Source organism: Argiope bruennichi, chromosome 6 (assembly GCF_947563725.1).
Source record: "Argiope bruennichi chromosome 6, qqArgBrue1.1, whole genome shotgun sequence".
NCBI lineage: Eukaryota > Metazoa > Arthropoda > Arachnida > Araneae > Araneidae > Argiope > Argiope bruennichi.
Window position 1 is genome coordinate 3,369,548 of NC_079156.1, and position 20,805 is coordinate 3,390,352.

Consider the following 20,805-nt stretch of genomic DNA (forward strand, 5'->3'; position numbering starts at 1 on the left):
GTACTTATTCTTGAGGTGGTCTAGTCTTTAAAAATGTTTCTAAAAATCATAATCAGGATTCCAAAATACAGTATTGTAAAGACTATTTTATATTTTTTGATGAATCCTTTGATATTAAAAATTGCAATCCCTTATTTCAAAACACTTTCAAATTGTGGAAAACTACAACGTAAAACTATCTTAAAATTGAAAAAAGAGTAGAGAAAAAGCCATCCATAATTATAAAGCTGAAAAAAATGCAAAATAAAAAAAAAGACAATCTACTACTTTCCTCATTCCAAGCTCACCTCTTCTTTTATTTTGCATTTCTACGAAGTCATGAAAAGACTCTCCTTTTGCACAAGGCTAAACACGTTCGCCGTTTCAGCCGGACATTTTCATTCACGTTTCAGAGCTCAAATGGCTCGGTCAATCCTTCTGCTCCTTCTCTTCGTTGCCGTCGGTGAGTGTTTTTTGGAACAGGTGAGCAATCTAGTGCCTGGTGTCGTGAAGAATGTCAGCGAAGCTTTAAATCCCATCCAACGTAAGTGTGCCGGTTAAGCGAAATTCATTTCTAAAGAGCCATCTGGCATTTTTTTTTATTGCTTATTGATGCTACTGCTTATTAAGAGATCGTTTTGATTTAAAATAAAAAAATGCATTAAACGGGAGAGAGCAAATTATATATATATGTATCAGCTATATATAAAGAGTAAGACATTTTACATCTATTTTTAATATTTTTTCAAGATAAAATAGCAAGATTTTAACCAAATTTCAGAGCCCTGCTGGAGCATTGTATTTTTAGTAACAAAGTTACATATTTTACTATAATATATGCAAAGAATTTAGTTTAAATTATTTATATAGAATGGTATATTTTAACAGAGTCCTCATAATTCATGTCTACAAGATTCTTCGATTTTTAAGAAGAAGTTTTGGTTAAAAATTAAAATACCCATTAGAGTTTTTTTGAAAATGAACGGTTAATGTTGTTACAATGTTGTAGGAATTCTGTAACATTTAAATATTGTTATATGTTTTTATGCCTTAATTGTCAAGCTAATTTCATATGGCTTGCTGTCGCGCCAATACGAATTCCTCATTATGTGTTGAATATTTAGGTTAAATGTTAATGACATCAAACAAGTTAATTTGTGTAATAATTTGTAATGGAATTATTTTAATGATGCAAAATACGCACATATATATATATATTTGAAATTATTTTTGAATGTTCCATATTGGATTACCTTCTTCACACCGTTTTAATAATGGTGATAACATTGAAATTTTGCTTGAATTATGTATTTAGTAATCTTGGCTTCATTGGTCGTCAGTGGCACTCAACAGGTTAATGAATTTAGTTTATTTTTACTATTTGTCTATAAAATAAATTTCATAAAATATTCTTTTTAATTTTCGAAGTAAAATACAAAGAAACATTTTAAGATATTCAAGATAACATATCAAATTTTCGTTTTATATTTCAATTAAATATGTTTAGAATTTTTTTGAATTTGTATTTTTTTATTAATAAGCAGCTTAGTTTAATGAGTTAATTAGCTTTAATTTTTCTATTGCAAATTATAGTTGTTATTCCTGACCATTGCAGTTTGAATTCATACTCCTGGCACTTTTACTCGTTTCAGCACAATCTGGAGAGCATTTGTGAACGCGCTGGCAGTTTAGAGCCAAATATATCCTCCAAAAGGATCGGTCACCAAGGCGTGAGGGTCTGAAAAATGTATCACAACTAATAGATGCTGATGTCAGACCCCTGAGGCGCGATGGCATTTTAGAGTTAGTTCACAGTCGCAAAGCAGATTTATTTTGAATTTTGTAATGTCATTTTATTTTTAAATATAAAATATAGTTTCGGCACTAGTTGCATTTCGGAATTTTTAAAGAGCGCTAATCCTCAAAATTCTTTTATAGACTTTTTGCTTAAAATGTTTTTAAATGGTGAATCGTAAAAGTGCCATTTATATAAACGCTTTTTTCCGTATTTTAATCATTCTACTATAATGTAACTGACGGTTTTTTTTTATAGCATAAACGTCATTTTCTTCGTTAAGAAAAATATTATCCATCCCTGTGGAACCCGACGCGCATCCCCGTTTAAGTACATGAGACGCTGGTCTTCTTGAATATATTGTCTTTATAGTGTCAAAAGTAAAATTTATTAAGCCATTTCATATTTAAATGTTCAGTCAAACCTCACTTAAAGAAGAAAACTAAAAGTGCTATGCCTAGCGTTAACGCTGTGTCTTGTTTTCGACAAATCTTAAGCTTTGTTAAACAGATATAAACTTTAGATAACATTTTTGTAAAAAAAATAATCGTGCATTAGAAACAAATCTCTGAATTTTATGTTGAGACACATCGCCCTGATAAAACAATTAATGTGTGTGCTTGAGATTCATGGAACGATTATGCTATGTCGTGTTTTCGGCAAATCTTGAAGCGTAGCCAAACACGTCTCTATTTAGAGAACATTTTTGTAAAAAGAAATCACACATTAGAAACAAAGTATTTGATTATGATAAACTTTTTTAATTATGTCTTCTCAATGAAATGCATTGTGCGATTTTACTTGGATTTCTTGGAAAATTTTTTCACTTCACAAGTGCGAGTGAGATTCGGGAGCGAAGTTCCGCTCTTTTTATGGCAAGAAATAAAAAGTTGGCACACAGGCGAAAAAGTAAGAACTTTTTGAGAATATTTTTAACACAATAACGAATTTTTTGGGGAAAATTTTAAAGCCTCAATATCTAAAATATATCAAGAGATTATTTGTTCTCCAAGGAAAAAAAATGTTTTATAACTTCTCAAATAGTTGAAAATTCGTGACTCAGAAGCTCATGTATTCGTTACTTTTGCAAATTTAATAAACAAATAGATCGGTAAGATAAGAAATACAAAAAAATGTTGACATAGATATAGAAATGATTCTGTGAAACTCCTTCCGATTTAAATTTATTTATAATCGTTTGTTTCTTTTTGTTTAATCTCAAATGAGTCAAATCTATCGCCAAAACTACATTTTTTTTTTGAGTTGACAGCATTGAATGATCGAGAATCTTGCCTACATTTACGTATTTCTGAGTTCTATGAAATGATTTTTTTTAAACTTTATTCGTCTACTCTATAAAAAAGAAAAAAATTGAAATGTAAGAAACCAAGCAATCCAAATAAACTAAAGGACGCATGCCTTTAAAAAGCTGCATCGCATTTCTGTAAAATTGCGTTTTCAAGTGGTTTCTCAAAACTTCCGTAACTTCCCGTCATAGGAGAAACAAAAAAAAAAAAAAATGTCTACTAATATTAAAGAAAACATGAATCTCATCCAACTGGAATGTGACGTTTTACTAATGGATTCTAAAAATAAATGGTTCCAACATACAAACTTTTAAAAGTATTCTTTATTTTGCTTCAATGGAGGCTGTGAGGAGCCGGTGGGATTGTAGTGGAATGGGATAAAACAAGCTTATCACTTTTTCTAATGAGAGGATAAACAATAGGAACCAAACTGTATAAAACTGTGCAAAATACCATATCATTGCAGAATATATCCTTTACATTGCTTTTAAAGATAAAAGCTCTCACATGAATCCAAAAAAAAGAAAAAAAAATAGCACCCTGCATTATGTTTTGAAGAATATTTTAAACAGAACATCATTTAGTCAAGCACGAGATCTGGGTACATGGTCCAGGTAATATCTTTTTTTAAATAATAAGTCCCCAAATATATTAATCATTTTTTAAAACTTCTTACTGTATTAGTTTAACGAATTTTTGTAGGTTTGGCTAGAATTTTTTCTACCATATTAAGAACTTGTACCTTATTCTCCTGTTTTACCTGTCATCTTTCAGTTCTTTAAAAAGAACTGAATTTATAAATTGATTTTATAATAATATGATTGATTTTATTTTAATTTATAATAATATTTATAATAATAATAATAATATAATAATTTAATTTATAATAATATTATTTGATTTTATAATAATATAAATTGATTTTATAATAATTTTAATATAATAATGATAAACTGATTTTATAAATTGAAAGTATATTACAAAGTAAATAAATTCCCTGCGATTCCACAGGAAAGAATTTTTAATCATTTGATATTCATGAAAAACACATTTACTTCTAATGTTTCATTTATTTGTATAGAATATTTCATTTCGGAAAAGAAAGAATCAATTTTGCAAAGTGCAAATAAGAATCCTTTCAAATAATTATCCACAAACCAGGTAACTTGCTTGCACTGAAATTAAGCTCTTCCATTCAAAAGATCACTGGCAAATCTTGTTTTATCTTGTAGCAAAGCCAGTAAAAACACTCTTCAACTCGGCTTTTTTCATAGAATAAAATAAAATTTTCATAAATTTATTTTTCTTTAATGCTGCCCTTAATATCATGAGATAGAGAACATTTCTTTCTTTCTTCTTTTCTGTTTGGTACAATCTCTTGAATCTCAAAAATTTGATAACAGTCTGGGAATCCATCCTTCTAACTCTTGAATGCTAACTTTTGCACTGATCCACAGCTTCTTTCATAAAATTCTTTTCTGCAAAATGCAGCTCACATACCTGCAATATTAAAGTAATTTTCATTCTAATTATCACTGATTTCATAATTGCACTAAATGCAAACTTTAACAGGGCTTAAGTGAAATATCTTATATGGAGCGATCCTTCGAATTTTAGCAGGTGGCCTAATAAAATAAAGATGATTTTCATAATTATTGATCAAATTTTTATCTTTAAACTGTAATAACACAGAGACCTATTACAACATCTGCATATTCAAAATAATAATTGAAGTTTACTTTTGCTATTACTGTTCCGATAAAAAAAAAAAAGGAGACTTATGAACAATAGTGCACTCGAACATATTATTTGTCAGCGCAAATATATACTTAATTTCATATTAACATTTCAAATTTGGTAATGGTGAAAATATGTAGAATAAAAATGTATATAGTAAAAAGCATATACAACAAAAAATTATTTCAAAATGTCAACAAACAAATAGCAAAATATCCATAAATGATTCGACTTACTTGCACATGATTCTGTAAAACACAAGACCTATTTAGAAATCTTGTTTCTCACTTCTGAGAAAAATAAAAACATGGTAACCTTATTCTTACTAAATATATAAATCATAAAGCGAGTATTTGACAATCAATGAAAATATGTATAAAAATGATAAAATAGTTTGCCTATTTTACTGGATTCGTTGAATGGACAGAAGCGAAAATCAGTTTAGGGAAGTTAAAAACTAAAATCAGTTTTATATTGCCCATTAGATATACAGATATACAGCAACTAAAAAACATTCTGTCATCATAAAAAATAATTTCAATAAACTTGAAGGAAAAAAATTATAATAAAAAGTGCTGAGAATTCGCATTCAAGCAACGTGGTCGTAGAATGAACCCTTTGCACGCGGAAAAGTAATTCGATGCATTCTAATACAAAGATTTGTTTATTGCTCGGAAATGAGTCGAATTTTTACCGCTTTTTACCATTTTGTAGGAGCTTTTAACAATTAAAATTGGGAAAACTGATGCACCGTCTTGAATCGTGAGTGCAAAGGGTTAAATGAACGGAGCAATTGTTACTTCAGATGGTTGTGTGCCTGTTCATTTTTGTCGCTAACATATGCTGCCATCTATTGTAAACTTTTAGTAACAATGACGCACGCAAATAGTAGTGGTGTCGAGATGAAATGTAGTGTCTCTGGCACTCTCTTTTCTATTTTGAATCAAATGAAAGGAATTGGATGATCCGTGCTTAAAACAGTGCGATCTTCATTCAAACCCTCTACTTCAATCTAGTATTATATAGATTTCAAATTAATAAGACGAAAGAAGGTAATAAACATAAAGAGAGACCGCGAGTGGAGTTTCAAAACCCATTTCCTGATTTTACTTTTAAATCACTTCATTTCAGTAAATTTTAACATTCAGTTTTAAAATATATACATTTTGTACGCATTTTTTTTAAATATTTGATACAATATCAAATAAGGACTTTATAACATATATTGTTGGCACTTTATTATGCTTTCTGTATCGTTAAAAAATAATTTTTCGACACCTTTGAATGGATGTAGAATTTTCCTCTACTCACCCTCCATTGCAATCTGCCCTTCATCTCCCAAATAATCTGACATTGTTCGATTTGAATCTTACACCTCTATTTGTAAAATAACATTTTTAATGAATTCGCTGCATCATTTCGACTCTATTTCGATACAATGTCTCTGTGATTGTTTTAGAATGTACACAAAAAGCAGTGTTTTAAATATTTTAAATAACTCTTTTTTGAAATAGGGTGCAGAACAGTTTCTAATGTAAAACCTTTCTATCTGCGATGAGTCCGATTCTATGAGAGCCATAGTATTAGGAGTGTAAAATAAGGAACCAGTGAGGAGAAAATGGCATTGATCCTTCGGACTCGTAAAAATTCATTGGAAGTGTGAGAGAATGTGTAGAATAGAGGTGTTTCTTTTTTTAATATTTTTTTACAACCTGAGAACGAATTCAAACTGGCTTTTCTTAAAACAAAATAATGAACCGAGATTTTTAATAGAGACGTTCGAAAAGTGAAAGTCATTTTTCAAAGACTATTAATAACTGAACACCCTCGGGTCTTCTTAAAAAGGGAAGATAATATATCAATGAACTGCAACATTGTTTCTAACGGAGTATCTGGAGATAAAATATTAACTGAATGCCCCTGACAAATTAAGAAAAAAAATTATTTTTAATTTCAAAGAAAATAATTTTCTTGCTTGATAAGTTGTAAAGTAAGTCTATTTCAAGATATTAATATTTTAAATTTCTGTAGGCAAAAAAGTGATGCGTATAATTTTGCAACTCTTATTCGTATTAGTGGGTGTTTTTTTTTAATGTATGTCATTTTCACGTAGCCAGTTGTTCTCATTTCTTGGTTAAGAACTAAGTTCAGTTTCATGGCATATTTTTGTGGGAATTGTTTTGTAATGAATAGGCAATTTTTTAAAAAGATTTTTTATTGTCATTAACAAGCAATCAATGCTTTCAAGGTACCAAAAGAACCAACCGTCATTCCAGAATTTTCCCGTGCCTGAGGTGCTTCCTGGGGAGAATTCATTGCGATAATAATTGCAACGTGTAGATAGTCTTATTTTTTAAATTTTCTAACTACCCTTGACTTCTTTACTTAGCATTTGTCACCGGTTGCTAACCAGAAAATTATTTCCACTCCTTTGGAATTTAAGAAAATGGCTTAAATTGCCTTGGACCAGGGATATGCCTATGTTTTTAAATAGTGGAGGGGAAGCGTTATCGTTCACTTCATGCAGAACGTGAGGTTAGCTTATAAATGCTTCTAGAAATTCGCTAATAATTATTTAAAAAAAATTATATTCTGCATTTTAACTTAGAATTTTTTGTTTTTTATGTTAATAAAAGTAATTTTTTTATTGCAAAATCTGTCTCTATTGTTTTACAAACGTGTCTAATATTATGTTCGAAAAAGGGTTGCACTAATAAAATAATATTTGTTCGAACAACTAAGGAGTTCATAATGATCATCTCTCTCTCTCTTTGTGTGTGTGTGTGTGTGTGTGTGTGTGTGTGTGTGTGTGTGTGTGTGTGTGTGTGTGTGTGTGTGTGTGTGTGTGTGTGTGTGTGTGTGTGTGTGTGTGTGTACTAATTAATGAAGCTGAAATATCCTTCTAGAAATACTCTGTATGAGACTCACCAAAATCTCTATTCACTGAGATGTAAAAGAAATCAAGAAATAAGAATCAAATCAAGTATCACTGAGCTTGAAAACACTCTTAACTATTTCTAAATGGGTAATCGCTGTGTTTTAGCAATGGAAATCAATGAATCAAAAATGTTATTTCATAAAAATAGTTTTTGCATCATCTTAAAATTCAAAACATTACTTTTTTAATGATACCCATTTCATTTTTATACAATGGTTTCTTCAATTATATTAACTATTTTAATGTAATGCATAATTAGTACAAACATTTAATGTTGTGCAAATTAAATTCATCCATCATAACATTCAATCTCAGCGTTAAAACGGGCTAAAGAAAAGCTTTCTTTGCATATTCATTCCAAAGTAGGATTTCCATTTCCTTTCGTATACACTTTTGATTTGCACTTTTATATACACGTTTTTTTAATATACACTTTTTAATTTGCATGTTTATAATACGTTCTGATTTACTCGGTTCAATTCATGTTTTTCTGTCTTGATAAATAAGGTGAAATTTTAAAAATATATATTTCACATTGATATTTAATAGGCCAAAAAGTTAATAATCTTGGTAAACAAGCTAGTTGCCAATGGCTGCTAGTTTTATGAATGTTCCTTTAATGAAATTGAATCTACTTTTTTTTTCAGTATTTTATGTCAATAAAAGCATTGAAGACCTAGGTTATTTCTATACGGGTCCACCTTTCTACCATGCCATCAACCGCCCCATCAGTCTACCTCCCACGAGCAGCCCCAAAGTGAAATTCTACCTTTTCACTCCTTCTAATCCCGACGAGGCTTACGAACTGGAGATCACCCAAGAATCTCTTAGCAATTCCACGTTTGATTCAAAATTTGGAACCACATTTCTAGTCCATGGGTTCATGTCAGATCTTGATTACGACGACGACAGATTCGTAAGTGTGAAATAATCTCTTCTTTTATCTCAGCTACCGCTCAGTTCTGAGAGCGATCAGTAGAATTATTTTCATATGAGAAAACGCCAGCAGTTTTTCTGAGGTTTCTTGCTATGATATAACCGTTTCTCTTGACTATAGCTCGAAAGTATGCAGGTAAATGAAAAAATGTTTGGTTTCAGATTTTTCAAAATTTTTAGCCAATATATCTTGGAAACAAAATTCGAGATATATGAAAGTCAGTTTTAGAACAACTTACGATTTCTCTAGGTTGATCTTATGAACTCGACAGCATTTTTATTTTTTGTTTATGAATTCTAACATTTTAAATTAATTTTTCAGATTCAAAAATTTTTTTATGCATCTTCAGCAGGAAACTCTAAGTATGAAAAGTGTTTGACAAATCTATAAGATTCTAATTTTCGAATCCAAAACAGTCTTTGATTAGCTTTCAACATCCTTTCTCTATCAATCGATTGCGTGAAATATCGGCCAATTGCTTTAAAAGAACTTACCTTCTAAAAACAAAGAGTATTTTTAAAATGCTATTTCATTAATCTATTCAAAAGCAAAAAAAAAAAAATCATCCATTATACGGAAATCAAACTAAAACCTCGAATTCCTAAGAGGCTGAAGGGTGTTGAAGGATTTTCTTTTTCGTGATGGCGTCATTTTCCTCTTGTGTTCTTTTCATCCGCCACACTTCTCAGATTCTTCCTGTCCCCGTGCGTTTGATGGAGGAATCATTACTTTCTAGTATACGTGATATGAAAAAAAGTATAGTAATCGTCAAATAATTCGAATTCAGAATTGGACGAATCTCCGCGTTTCAAATCTTCCTGAGTTCGAAAAATACATTTTTGAAACTGTCCATCTGTCTCTCGGTAAATGAAATTTGCTATGTGGTCTTTATACCGAATGTATCGATTTCTATCAAATTTTGAGCGAATTCCATTCGGAGGAAGTCTGTTTATCCGGCCCTTCGAATGTAAGTTAACTGTAGAACGAAGAGATCTGGATAGATAAAATCCAGCATGCAGGATTAATATTTGTAGTTTGTCCAATGCAACGGGCGGTTGATTGTCTGTACTTTTCGAAACATGTCAATGCGATGATTCTAAAAGGGGATTATTTAAATGCATTGCGTGGGATTTTGTGACGTAGTTTTGTTTGAAATGGGTAGGAAAATACAAATGAACGTCTGAACACAAATTCGACTTTCAAACAGGGAATGATCGCCAAATAGCTCACCAAGATTTAGCAAAAATCTATCATGGCTAGGCTAAAGGCTAACATTTCGTAACTATTGTACGCTAATGCCATGCAAAGCATTCTCGGGATAACATCTTCATTGCGAAAAAGTTTTTTCCCGCTGGTATTTTTAATACATTGATAAAAGCATGTTTTTGAAACATTTTTATTTTATTTTTATTATTTTCCTTTGTACATATATATGGCCCTCGGGGGGGGGCACCTCGAAATGAGGATGAGATGCTTCCGGCATGGTGGTTGGATCTCGCCACCCTGGAAGGTACACTAATAGGTGGGGGATCTGGCTCCTCCCATCGATGACGGGACGTACTTCCTTCGGGGAGGGTTGTACCGTGGCCGGTGACGGCCCTTAGGACTCAACCACAGTTCCCGCCAATTGCTGTTGCGGCGGTCCGGTCATTCAGTTCTATGGTTTAAATCCGTGTGCCTTAGGGCGGGTCGGAGAGTTAGATGGTTGACTTTGTACATATATATATTTGTGCTAGTGTTTCATGCTTCACTATTATAAGTATGATGGAATCACAAAAAAAGATGTTTTCTCAAACTGTCTTGCGTCACCACTCACATATAACTTAATTTATATGAATCAACTCGTAATTATGCTTTGAAAGTACTTATACAATGTACTGTCTTCGGGAACACAAAACTATGTAAAATTTCTGAATCTAGTTATATCACGAAATAAAAGCAAAATCGATCACGATATTCTTTTCTGAAATATAAAATAAGCCAGGTGAAAAGGAATGAAAGAGGTGTTTCAATTTACATCTGAAATGTTATTCTCTTGTTACTTTATATAATAAAGCACAGCGCGAATATGTTTTGTCTCAAGTCTATATTTTTGAATCAAATTTAAAAGGAAATATAACAAGTGCTTCTCCTTCAATGTGCCCTAATATATTTCCATTAGGTAAGGTTTTGCTTCGTCTTATGAACGTTTGGTGGCTGAGACTCGTCGTGGAATTGGTTTGACTAAGTTACAGATGAAGATCTTAATTCGTCATTTAATATTACAAAATTATGTCTTTATACAGTTATGAATCTGTGAAACTGTTTATTTGTTATTTTTGAGGTATTTCTAAAAAGAAAGAATAACAATCTAAACAAATGCATGTAATTGAAGAATAAGAGACACGACTTTCCTGAAAATTGTAAAAGAGGAACAAGTCACAATTTACTTCAGCAAGAACTTGGGTAAACATGAAATAAATTAGTGTGTAACATAGGAGTTATTAATAGCCATTCTAAATTCTATAGAACACTCCCATCATTACTTAAACAGCTTTTGGAACAGCTTTTGAATTTTAAGGAACTTGCAGTTTAAATAGCTTGCTGCATGAAAACAGTAAGGTTTAAGGGTCCACTTACAGAAAGAAAATTATGAATTTTAAGTAGATTTCCTTTATTTGGCAAGAAAGTCTCCAATGACTGATCCCTTCATTAAACTAAATGCCAATAGTTCGATTTTTCTTCGTGAAGATCGAATGTTTCACAAGTACCGCAATGAGCACACAAAAAAAAACATTTCTTTTTTTATTGCATTCAACCTCTATCTTCTCTCTTAGGTCACTCTGTAGCCCCTCTATTCGTTCCCCTCAAGTCTCCCATCTACCGACATGAAAAGTAGTTTAACTATGCTCTGTGCCCACCTGTCAAATCTTGTAATCTGGACCACGAAGTATTCCAAAAAAAAAATCTTCCCGTAAAATGATACAATTTCGAAATCCAGCATCGTAAATGCTGATACCCTCTCCAGTACATCCCTCACCTGAATGCTGAGGGACTAGAAACAAATGTTTCAGATCTGAATCCGTTTAGAGAGTACATGAGTAGTTTCATGACAGAAGGCAACTGTCCACTTTTGCAGTTGCTTTCCTCTTGGAATCAACGAGTTTTCGCGCCATAAGGGCATCATTTCTGAGAGATTCGGAAAAAAAATCTTCAGGCAATATGATACAGTTTCGAAATCCAGCTTCGTAAATGCTGATACCCTCTCCAGTACATCCCTAACCTGAATGCCGAGGGACTAGAAACAGATGTTTCAGATCTGAAATACGTTTTCTTTTAATTCCATTACATTCCGTTTAGAGAGTACATGAGTAGTTTCGTGACAGAAGGCAACTGTCCACTTTCGCAGTTGCTTTCCTCTTCGAATCAACGAGTTTTCCCGCCATAAGGGTATCATTTCTGAGAGATTCGGAAAAAATGTCCGTTAAAATATGTATGAATTTTTCAGAACATTTGAATTGGAAAAGCTTACTGATATTTGATTCTTAAAAATGCTTACTTACTTACTTAATACTTATAGTAATAGCTAATAAATACATATTAATACTTGAAAAATGATAATCCACTAACTTTATCGTTTTTCTTCGGAAACACGGATTTTGTTCACAGAAACCTTATTTGTGACATTTTAAATGATATCTCTGAAGTTGCCGATATTCTTCTGTAGCATTCCCTATTTCTGGTTGGGGAAGGGTGAGAACACTGTATCTTCGCAATCTAGCCATAGATAGTGACTGGAAATTTTAAATCTGAAAGTGTTGTGTCTAATGCGACAACCGAAATATTGGTCAGTACTTACTAATATTTGAAATATGACCTTGACTTTCTTAGAACTACCAAGAGTACTAGAAAATATAAATTTAATGGCGTAAGCGGTTTTAAGAAAAACTTTAGAAACGTCTTTACAACATATAGAAACAACATTACGCCAAATTATAATAGTGTTTATGATTAAATTTTTAATCAAGGAAAGACTGTGACCACTCTGTATTTCATAACAAACAAATTGCTACTACGCGGATAGCACAACTTTAAAAGTGAAATACTTTTAAGGTGAGTGATTATTTGTGAGAAGATCATAAAGATAATTACCAATAGGGCAATGCAAATACAAGCAAGACAAACCATGTATTGTTTGCCAACGGATTCTAAATCTTTCGAGCATGCGTTAGAATGGGTTTAATTCGATAAAATAGGGATGAGAGAAAAAATAAAAGGAGGAGATAATCACATTTAGCAATAAAGTTAATTCCGGGAATGTGCAGATCTTTCCGCGTCTCGCCCCTTAGAGAGATAAAATCGGTGAAGTGTGGTCGTCTCAGAATACTGAAACAAACATTAATTTCATTTCTCTAATTCTGTATAGCCTTCGTGGCTATTAATAAAACTATAGCTGTACTACTTATTGTACATAATCCTGTCTTGAGGTATGTATATTTCTCGTGATTAATATTTTAATCTTTCTAAACTTCGCCTTAAGATTCCAAATAACTAGATCAAATTTTTCTGGCTTTTAGTTTGGAATTCACTTTGTATTTTGTTAATACACCGTTTTTGAAAAATATGAGGACTATTTTGGGACCTTAATTTTGAAGAATGGTTGACACTTGAGTGAGTCAATTCTTCTGCAGCCTTCCAATCCACACCAGGGGAAGAACGCCATGGAAATGATGTTAAAATACTTTTCTACTAAAAAAATTAACACAAAATAGCAAAATGTAATAAAGATCTATTTTTAAATTAAAAGACGAAAAGACCTCCACAAATATGACGAATTCGTTCTTTCAGCTTTTTTATTTAATTCAATTATATTAATGCATCAGCAGAAATATTGAACTGTTACTATTTTACCATTACTTTCATGAAAGATTCTGCTTTGTATTTATTTAAAGCTGTGCAATCAATACAGGGGGATTAATACTGAATGGGTGAAAAATAAGGCATTCCTATAAACACTGCAATTCATTTATTTTGATGGATCCATTTTTCTATGAAATTACAATTATCCAAGTTTCTATAGTTAGTCTATATGTGCCCCTCCACAAATATCTATGCGGTACTCCAGTTTCTACCACATTTGTGATAGAATATCACCTGTTAATAAGTCCAACACACTCTACACCGTTGTTTGAAGTACATCCAGTTTTGCACTCGCACATCGCGTTGATTTTTCGGGAAAATGTTTCACGAATTTTTTCAATGGTTTGAGCGGGTGTTCGTTCTTGGCTATTTTTCTTGCCTAAGCAGCTCGTATCCTCAAACTGTCGCCGCTTAGTATTCCAATGAAACAATGGTTCTGTACCAAAAGTCGTGCGAAATCCTCTCTGAACGGCAATGAACGTTTTCGCATATTCCCAAACACAGAATGCACACAGAAAAACAAACAAAATCGTTGACTCCATTTTGAATCTACATCGTTGACGCCATTTTGATAATGCCATTGGCAAGCGCTCCCTCCTAGCGGCCTCTAGTGGCGCTTTCTTTATTAGAAGAATGTTCGCTGTTTACCAGATAAAACTCGTATAGTTGTAATTTCAAAATAAATTGGCTTTAGTTAAATGAATTCATTACAGAATTCATGCTACATTATCTAATTCTGCCCCAATCAATACAAATCACCTCCAACGGCAGGAAATCAAGGATGCTTTGCTGCGTGTTGGAAATTACAACGTCTTCATTGTGGACTGGACGGAGCACAACGGACTCCCGTACGCCCAGGCAGTCGCCAACACGAGAGTCGTGGGAGCTTTGGTGGCTAGAATGATCCACTTCCTTACGGTGAGCTTTACGCATTATTTTGTAGAGAGGCATCTCACACGCTTCACGCGCAAAGAGGACAATAATCCTTAAAAATTTAGTATGACACAAACAGGCTTTGAATGGACTAATCGCATCACTTACTTAATCCAATGAAAAATAACTTAAAATATATGCGGCATACTACAGAAAAATAATGTGCAAATGAATATTGCATAAAATGCTCGGTTATAGTTATTATAAAGGCTCCATTCAGTTAACTAATTGTAAAACAAACAGTATGCATATGCTCTTTTGAAACATTTTTGGCAGTTAATTTCCAGTCAATCTATTATTTTAATTAGATGTAAGTTTTACCATGAGACAATACTCAATAGCGAATTTCAGAAAAAATTGATTTAAAAACTTAATTATATTTTTAATAATGAATTACAGGAAATAAAGATAAAAAAAAAGTATAAAAGCATTGAATTATGAAATTTCTGCTTTTTTAAATTCTACTTTATTAGTGTGCTGATAAATGTGTACTAAAAATCTATTAGTACATTACTACATTTCATTATTGTTAGTACACTAATAAAAGTTTCTAGAAAGAGCTTAAAAGCAATTTTTACTAAGTTTATGAATTTTTAACTAAATTCATTTAATTAAAATATCATTTTTCAATTCACCGACAACAACAATAAAACTGTAGATGATGAGACGAAAAGGTAATAATAATTTTAAAAAATCCAATGAATTAAAGTTAACACACTTTTCTTTCTGCGGCAGAATGAGACCGGCATAACTCCGCAGAGCGTCCACCTCATCGGGCACAGTCTCGGGGCGCACACCTCTGGATATGCAGGGAAAAGAGTTCCAGGTCTGGGAAGAATAACAGGTATTAACTTTACTACGACTTTAATCTAAACATCATTCATGGAGATAAATAACGGCTCTCTCGTGAACAGAACAGACTTGAGCCATTTCAGCTTGATTCTGCATTATTATTTGTATATTGTGATAAGAGAAGAGAATTGGCTTTAAAACGTTAAGCACTATGTCACTATCATGTCGGTCACTAACACTGAATTTTCCGTTCGGGCCGCGTGTGCCACTGGCGTTAAATTTTCCCTACCGATTGCGACAGTCACTGATGACTGATACTATAAAATACGATGTAAAAAAAATGCTTTATACTAATAAATACACCTAAATTTTCCTGATCAAAATCATTATAAGATTTTGAAACTCATTCGGTAAACATCTTGTGAGTAAGATGAACGGATCATAGGCCCAGCGGTAAAGAAGGCAGTATCGTCGTGGGAAGGGTCCTTCCACTACATGTTTCAGCCCAAAAGGATAGGCAAGAGTTCAAACTCGTATCCTGCAACAAATACGAGTTTGCGGTTTAAGAAACATAATAAGACAATCAAAATATTTAATTAAAAAAATCGGGGCTACATTTCTAAGATTCCTCGTTGTACATTATCGTAACTAATGAACCATATTATTTTAGGACGATTCATTTATGTCTGTTACATTGACTCACCCACCGATAGCAGCAAATATTTTCGGAAAAAAGTTGTTTATCTGGTCATTTGTATTTTTCTGCTGCTGCGGAACGCCACTTTGCCTGGAAATGCAACGGAGCCATTTAGAAGCGTGCAATTACTTTCGCTTATGGAAGGAAACAAGTCACTGGTCGGATCCGGAATCACCAACACTGACCCTGATCCTTTTTAAAAATTATTTATTAGCTGGAAAGATAATGGTAGAGAAGATGTGCCCTGCACCATGAAGAAATCATTTAACATGGCCCCTATTCTTGTTTTTTTTTTTTTTTTTACTTTTTTGTATAAGAAATGTACAAGGATGAATCGCTCGTAACTCAACGCTTTGACAATCCCGAAGAAAGAAAGCTTTTTGGAATTCTGTTTGTCTGCATGAGAACTCAAAAATGTATTGAGCTGGAAGGAGGAGATTTTTTACACCCTGTTTGTAGCTTTCTTTGACAATTTCCAAAAGTTTCAGATCCCGAAGAAAGAAAGCTTTTTGGAATTCTGTTTGTCTGCATGAGAACTCAAAAATGTATTGAGCTGGAAGGAGGAGATTTTTTACACCCTGTTTGTAGCTTTCTTTGACAATTTCCAAAAGTTTCAGATCCCGAAGAAAGAAAGCTTTTTGGAATTCTGTTTGTCTGCATGAGAACTCAAAAATGTATTGAGCTGGAAGGAGGAGATTTTTTACACCCTGTTTGTAGCTTTCTAGAAAAGTTTGAACGAAACCCAATAAGAGAAAGTCCGTCTTTCTTTCTATCCGAATAGAAGTACAAATAAGTCCGAATATATGTTAACACGGTAAGTACAAAGCAAAGAGAGCTAGATAGATAAAATTGATATTCAGTTATACATCTAAAGTGTAGATATGTATCAAATTTGGAATCAAATCTATCAAAAAGTTGACCGTCTGTCGATCTATTCTTTTGTACGCATGTAAATGAGTTCCTTCAAAAACATAAAACAACTTAGGTAAATGAAATTTCACTCACTGCTTTAACATTTAAAGTATAAATAACATTTTTTGGATCATATCTGTTAAAAGATGGACCATATATTGATTTCTACTTTCATAAGCATGTAAAAGCATGCAAAGGAATGACGTAAATATATAATATTGGATATGCGATCTGGTGACTTTAGTAATAGTTTAACTGTGACTTTAACATCATTTGAGCTGAAATAATAGTTTAACTGTGTTAAGTGTTTTTGGGATTGGTGGGAAAAACGGCGTCCAACATACATCATCGGTTTTCTGGCACTTGTGTATTAATTGCAGGGCAGTAATGAACTGTCATCAAAATCCTCAAAGATCGTCAAGCTCTTTCACAACTTTTGTTCACAATGGATATTTTGTTCGATATGGAGAGCTGACATTTCCCCTTTTGTTTGACTGTGTACGGAAATGCTTTGCTCTGTGACAATCGTGTGTTTTCGGAGTGTAATGATGTGTGCCACTGATACTCCTTTTATCAATGAAAATCCGGAAATAAAACTGTTTCATTCATATAATCAGCATTTCAGAGCAATATCTTTAAACATTAATACAATTCATCTATACATTTTTAATCCAGTCAATTCAATTACCCTTAAAGTAGTTAAATCAGACAATGATATTGATTTGAATTACAATTTAGCATTACTGCCATTGCTCATTTTACAGCGCAGTCCCTGGAATGTCATTAAATTAAACCGACATCAGCCAGTCCGCTTTTACAACTAAACCTTTTCCTGTGTCTTCAGAAATATTTCTTTTACAACTGTATCCACTTTCCTTTTATAATTTCTCATACTAACTATAAAAAGAAAACATATACCTTAAAATTAAAATTTATTCGGGGCAATACATTGCCCCTTGTTGCGCCATTTTGCATCTTAGTAAGAGTGAGTGGTATAAAATAGTTGAACAGAATTTTTCTCTGAAACACAGATTTTCTCATTGTACTGATCTTGCACAAATATGTCTAAGAGTCCGACGCAAATAAAAAATTCACGTTAGGAAGAAAAATTAATAATAACTTCACATAATTCTTGTTTTCGAAAGTTTTTTTTTTTTTTTTTTTTTTTTTTTTTGCTACTAACTTCAGACATTCCAAAAAACAAGTCTACATGAATGAGAACTACCATTCTGGGGAAGAAAAGTGAGTTCAAACTGGCTGTTAATTTAAAACTCTAATGTATCAACTTGCCCCAATCTCCCTTACAAAACAGATTTAATGTAATATAAATTTTGGACAAGTACAGCATCATAGCTGCATGAAAGACAGCATTGAAAGTCGAATGCTAAGTGACGAAATAACGGCAAGTAGAACACTGTATCAACTGCTAACCTATGGAATACTTTAAGATAATTATTTAAAGGAATCGCTATTCGATGGCATACGCATTTCTCATTCAGTTATTCATAAAAGTGCTGTCGTCTCCCATTGCACATGAATTCATCCCATTCATTTTACTTAATTTACCGGTAATCGGACTCCTTTGTAGCCGCTCACTATATTTGCAACCTCACATTTTGTTGCAATATTGTTTTTCGTAAAAAGTACGTTTGTGGAATTCTGGACCACCTTGTAATAAAATGAACAGTTTCAACAATCCTTCCTATGATGGGCGCAGACCAAATTTCTTACGAACAACTTTTATGACTCTTTCTTCGGACAGAAGACTTTAATGTCATCCTTCCACTGCTGCATCCAAAAACAGCCGCATTTTAATTCAGATTTTATCTTTTCTGGCAAAAAAATACAAAACCATTCATTAATACTCGACATACCGTTTGGAGATTCTTAGCTAAATCTTCTGGATATTGATTTTGCGATAGGAAACTGTTTCTAAGGCACTATGCAAAATTTTCCTTTCAGTTTCTTTTGCTGTTTGATCATTAAAAGCAGCTCCGCCAATTCTTATACGATTCACATCTAAAGGCAAGCTTCATGAAGATATTCGACGTGCATACTGGTATCATAAACTTTCACCGATTTTGAATTGCTATTAATGGCGCTTACTCACTTGAGACCTAAACCATTTCGAAATTGATCGCGAGCAGAAGTTTGCAAGTGCTGACTGGTATTTTTTAGTCAATTCTAGCCGAGGATTTTTATGAGCACGATGAGATTCGAGATTCAAATTTCGATATGTTCGTGTGTAATATTTAAAAAATCATGTACAACAAAAATATCTTCTTTACTAGTGCGATGAGCCAAGTTTCATCAGAATTCTATTCAATTACTGCCCCCTGGTCTAGGAAAATATTTTCCAAACTGGCAACATGATCATTTTAATAGTCCAAACCAGCGTTTCTCAACCTTTCAGTATTTGCGGCCCAATTTTCAATCATAATTTTCATCTCCCCCCCCCCCTGCTTACAATAAAAAGTATACAGCAAGCATGTATAATGAGTATTTTGTATTCTATTTTTAAATTATTTTTAACTAACCGCCAAAAAAAGAGTAAAAGCGAGCCAACGTTCGCGAGAAACCACATCTGGCCTTTTGCAAAGCGGGCAGTAAACAGATGAAGCGAATGAAAGCGGGAAAAATTTAAATATATTTGAAATGAAAGCCAAACAGGGAGATAATGTTAAAAGAATATGAAAGTAGAAAATTCGTTCATGAAAGTTAACCTAGATGGGGTGAGCAAAATTTAGAAACAGGGAATTCATTTTTCGAAAAATAAAAGAAATAAAACAGAAGCATGACTAAACAAAAGAGAAAAAAATAAGTAATGTTTGTGGAAGAGAATCCACACGACCGATGCCGTCTCGAGCATGCGTGGAGCAAATGTTTTCTCATAGAAAGAAGGAAAATAATCGATAACGCAAGTTTCAATTCCAGCCAGTCTCATTCGAGTCGATCCTTCTATCGCTATCGAATATATCGTGAATGTGTATGTTATACATGTTTTCGTGTTAATTGCAATTCACCATATTAAATATTTACGGCAGCAAATTTATGCAGTCTCATGAATAAATTTTTAAGCAGAAGTAAACGAGCATTAGATGACAGTGAAGTATCAACAAGTACAGAAACGAGCGTGGTTCCGAAAATAAAATCAAGAAAATATTCTCAAGAATACTTAAATTTTGGGTTTACCAGTACTGCAGTAAATGAAGAAGAAAGGCCCCTGTGTATCATTTGCTCAAAAATGTTGGCCGCAGACAGCATGAAACACAATAAACTTAAACGAGAATCGGAAACGCTTCATAGTGAGCGTCGAATTGGTGATATTGATGAAGATGTACAGTGTAGCTTTTCTCGAAGTTGCGGGACAAATGGTTGTCAATACAGCTTGATGAAGCAACAGATAGTAATAAAGATGCTCCTTTAATTGCCTGTGTTCGATTTTGTGATAATATGTTAGTAGTAGAACTACTTTTCTGCAAACCAATAGAACTCAAAACAACAGCCCTCGCATTATTTCTATTTTAAATGATTTTATGAACGTGGCAAACATAGAATGGAAAAATTGCGTCGAAATATGCACCAATGATGCTCGTTCAATGTCCGGAAGATTTCAAGATATACAAGCACTTGTAAAACAAAAATCGCCTCAGTGCGTCTGGACACATTGCATGATCCACAGAGAAGCTTTGGCTTCGAGAGAAATGAGTCTTGGTCTGAATATTGTGTTAAATACGGTTGTAAACGTAGTAAATTATATAAAAATGAGACCCCCTGAAATCGAGAATCTTTTCCGCACTTTCTAAAGACATGGATTCAGTACATTCAGCACTATTTTATTGCGAGGCAAAATGGTTATCACATGGGACATTTTTGCAA

The 20,805-nt window shown here is 32.8% G+C and overlaps 1 protein-coding gene across 1 annotated transcript in view; it reads left to right on the forward strand.

The window, feature by feature from the left end:
* The first annotated feature begins 316 nt into the window (after positions 1 to 316).
* LOC129972774 (inactive pancreatic lipase-related protein 1-like) overlaps positions 317 to 20,805 on the forward strand; it is a 29,912-nt gene continuing 9,423 nt past the window's right edge. Inside the window, exons 1-4 of the mRNA XM_056087027.1 lie at positions 317 to 523; positions 8,404 to 8,672; positions 14,364 to 14,510; positions 15,261 to 15,369. Of these exons, the coding sequence (XP_055943002.1) occupies positions 319 to 523; positions 8,404 to 8,672; positions 14,364 to 14,510; positions 15,261 to 15,369 (730 nt within the window). The 5' untranslated portion in view covers positions 317 to 318. The remainder of the gene's footprint in view (positions 524 to 8,403; positions 8,673 to 14,363; positions 14,511 to 15,260; positions 15,370 to 20,805) is intronic.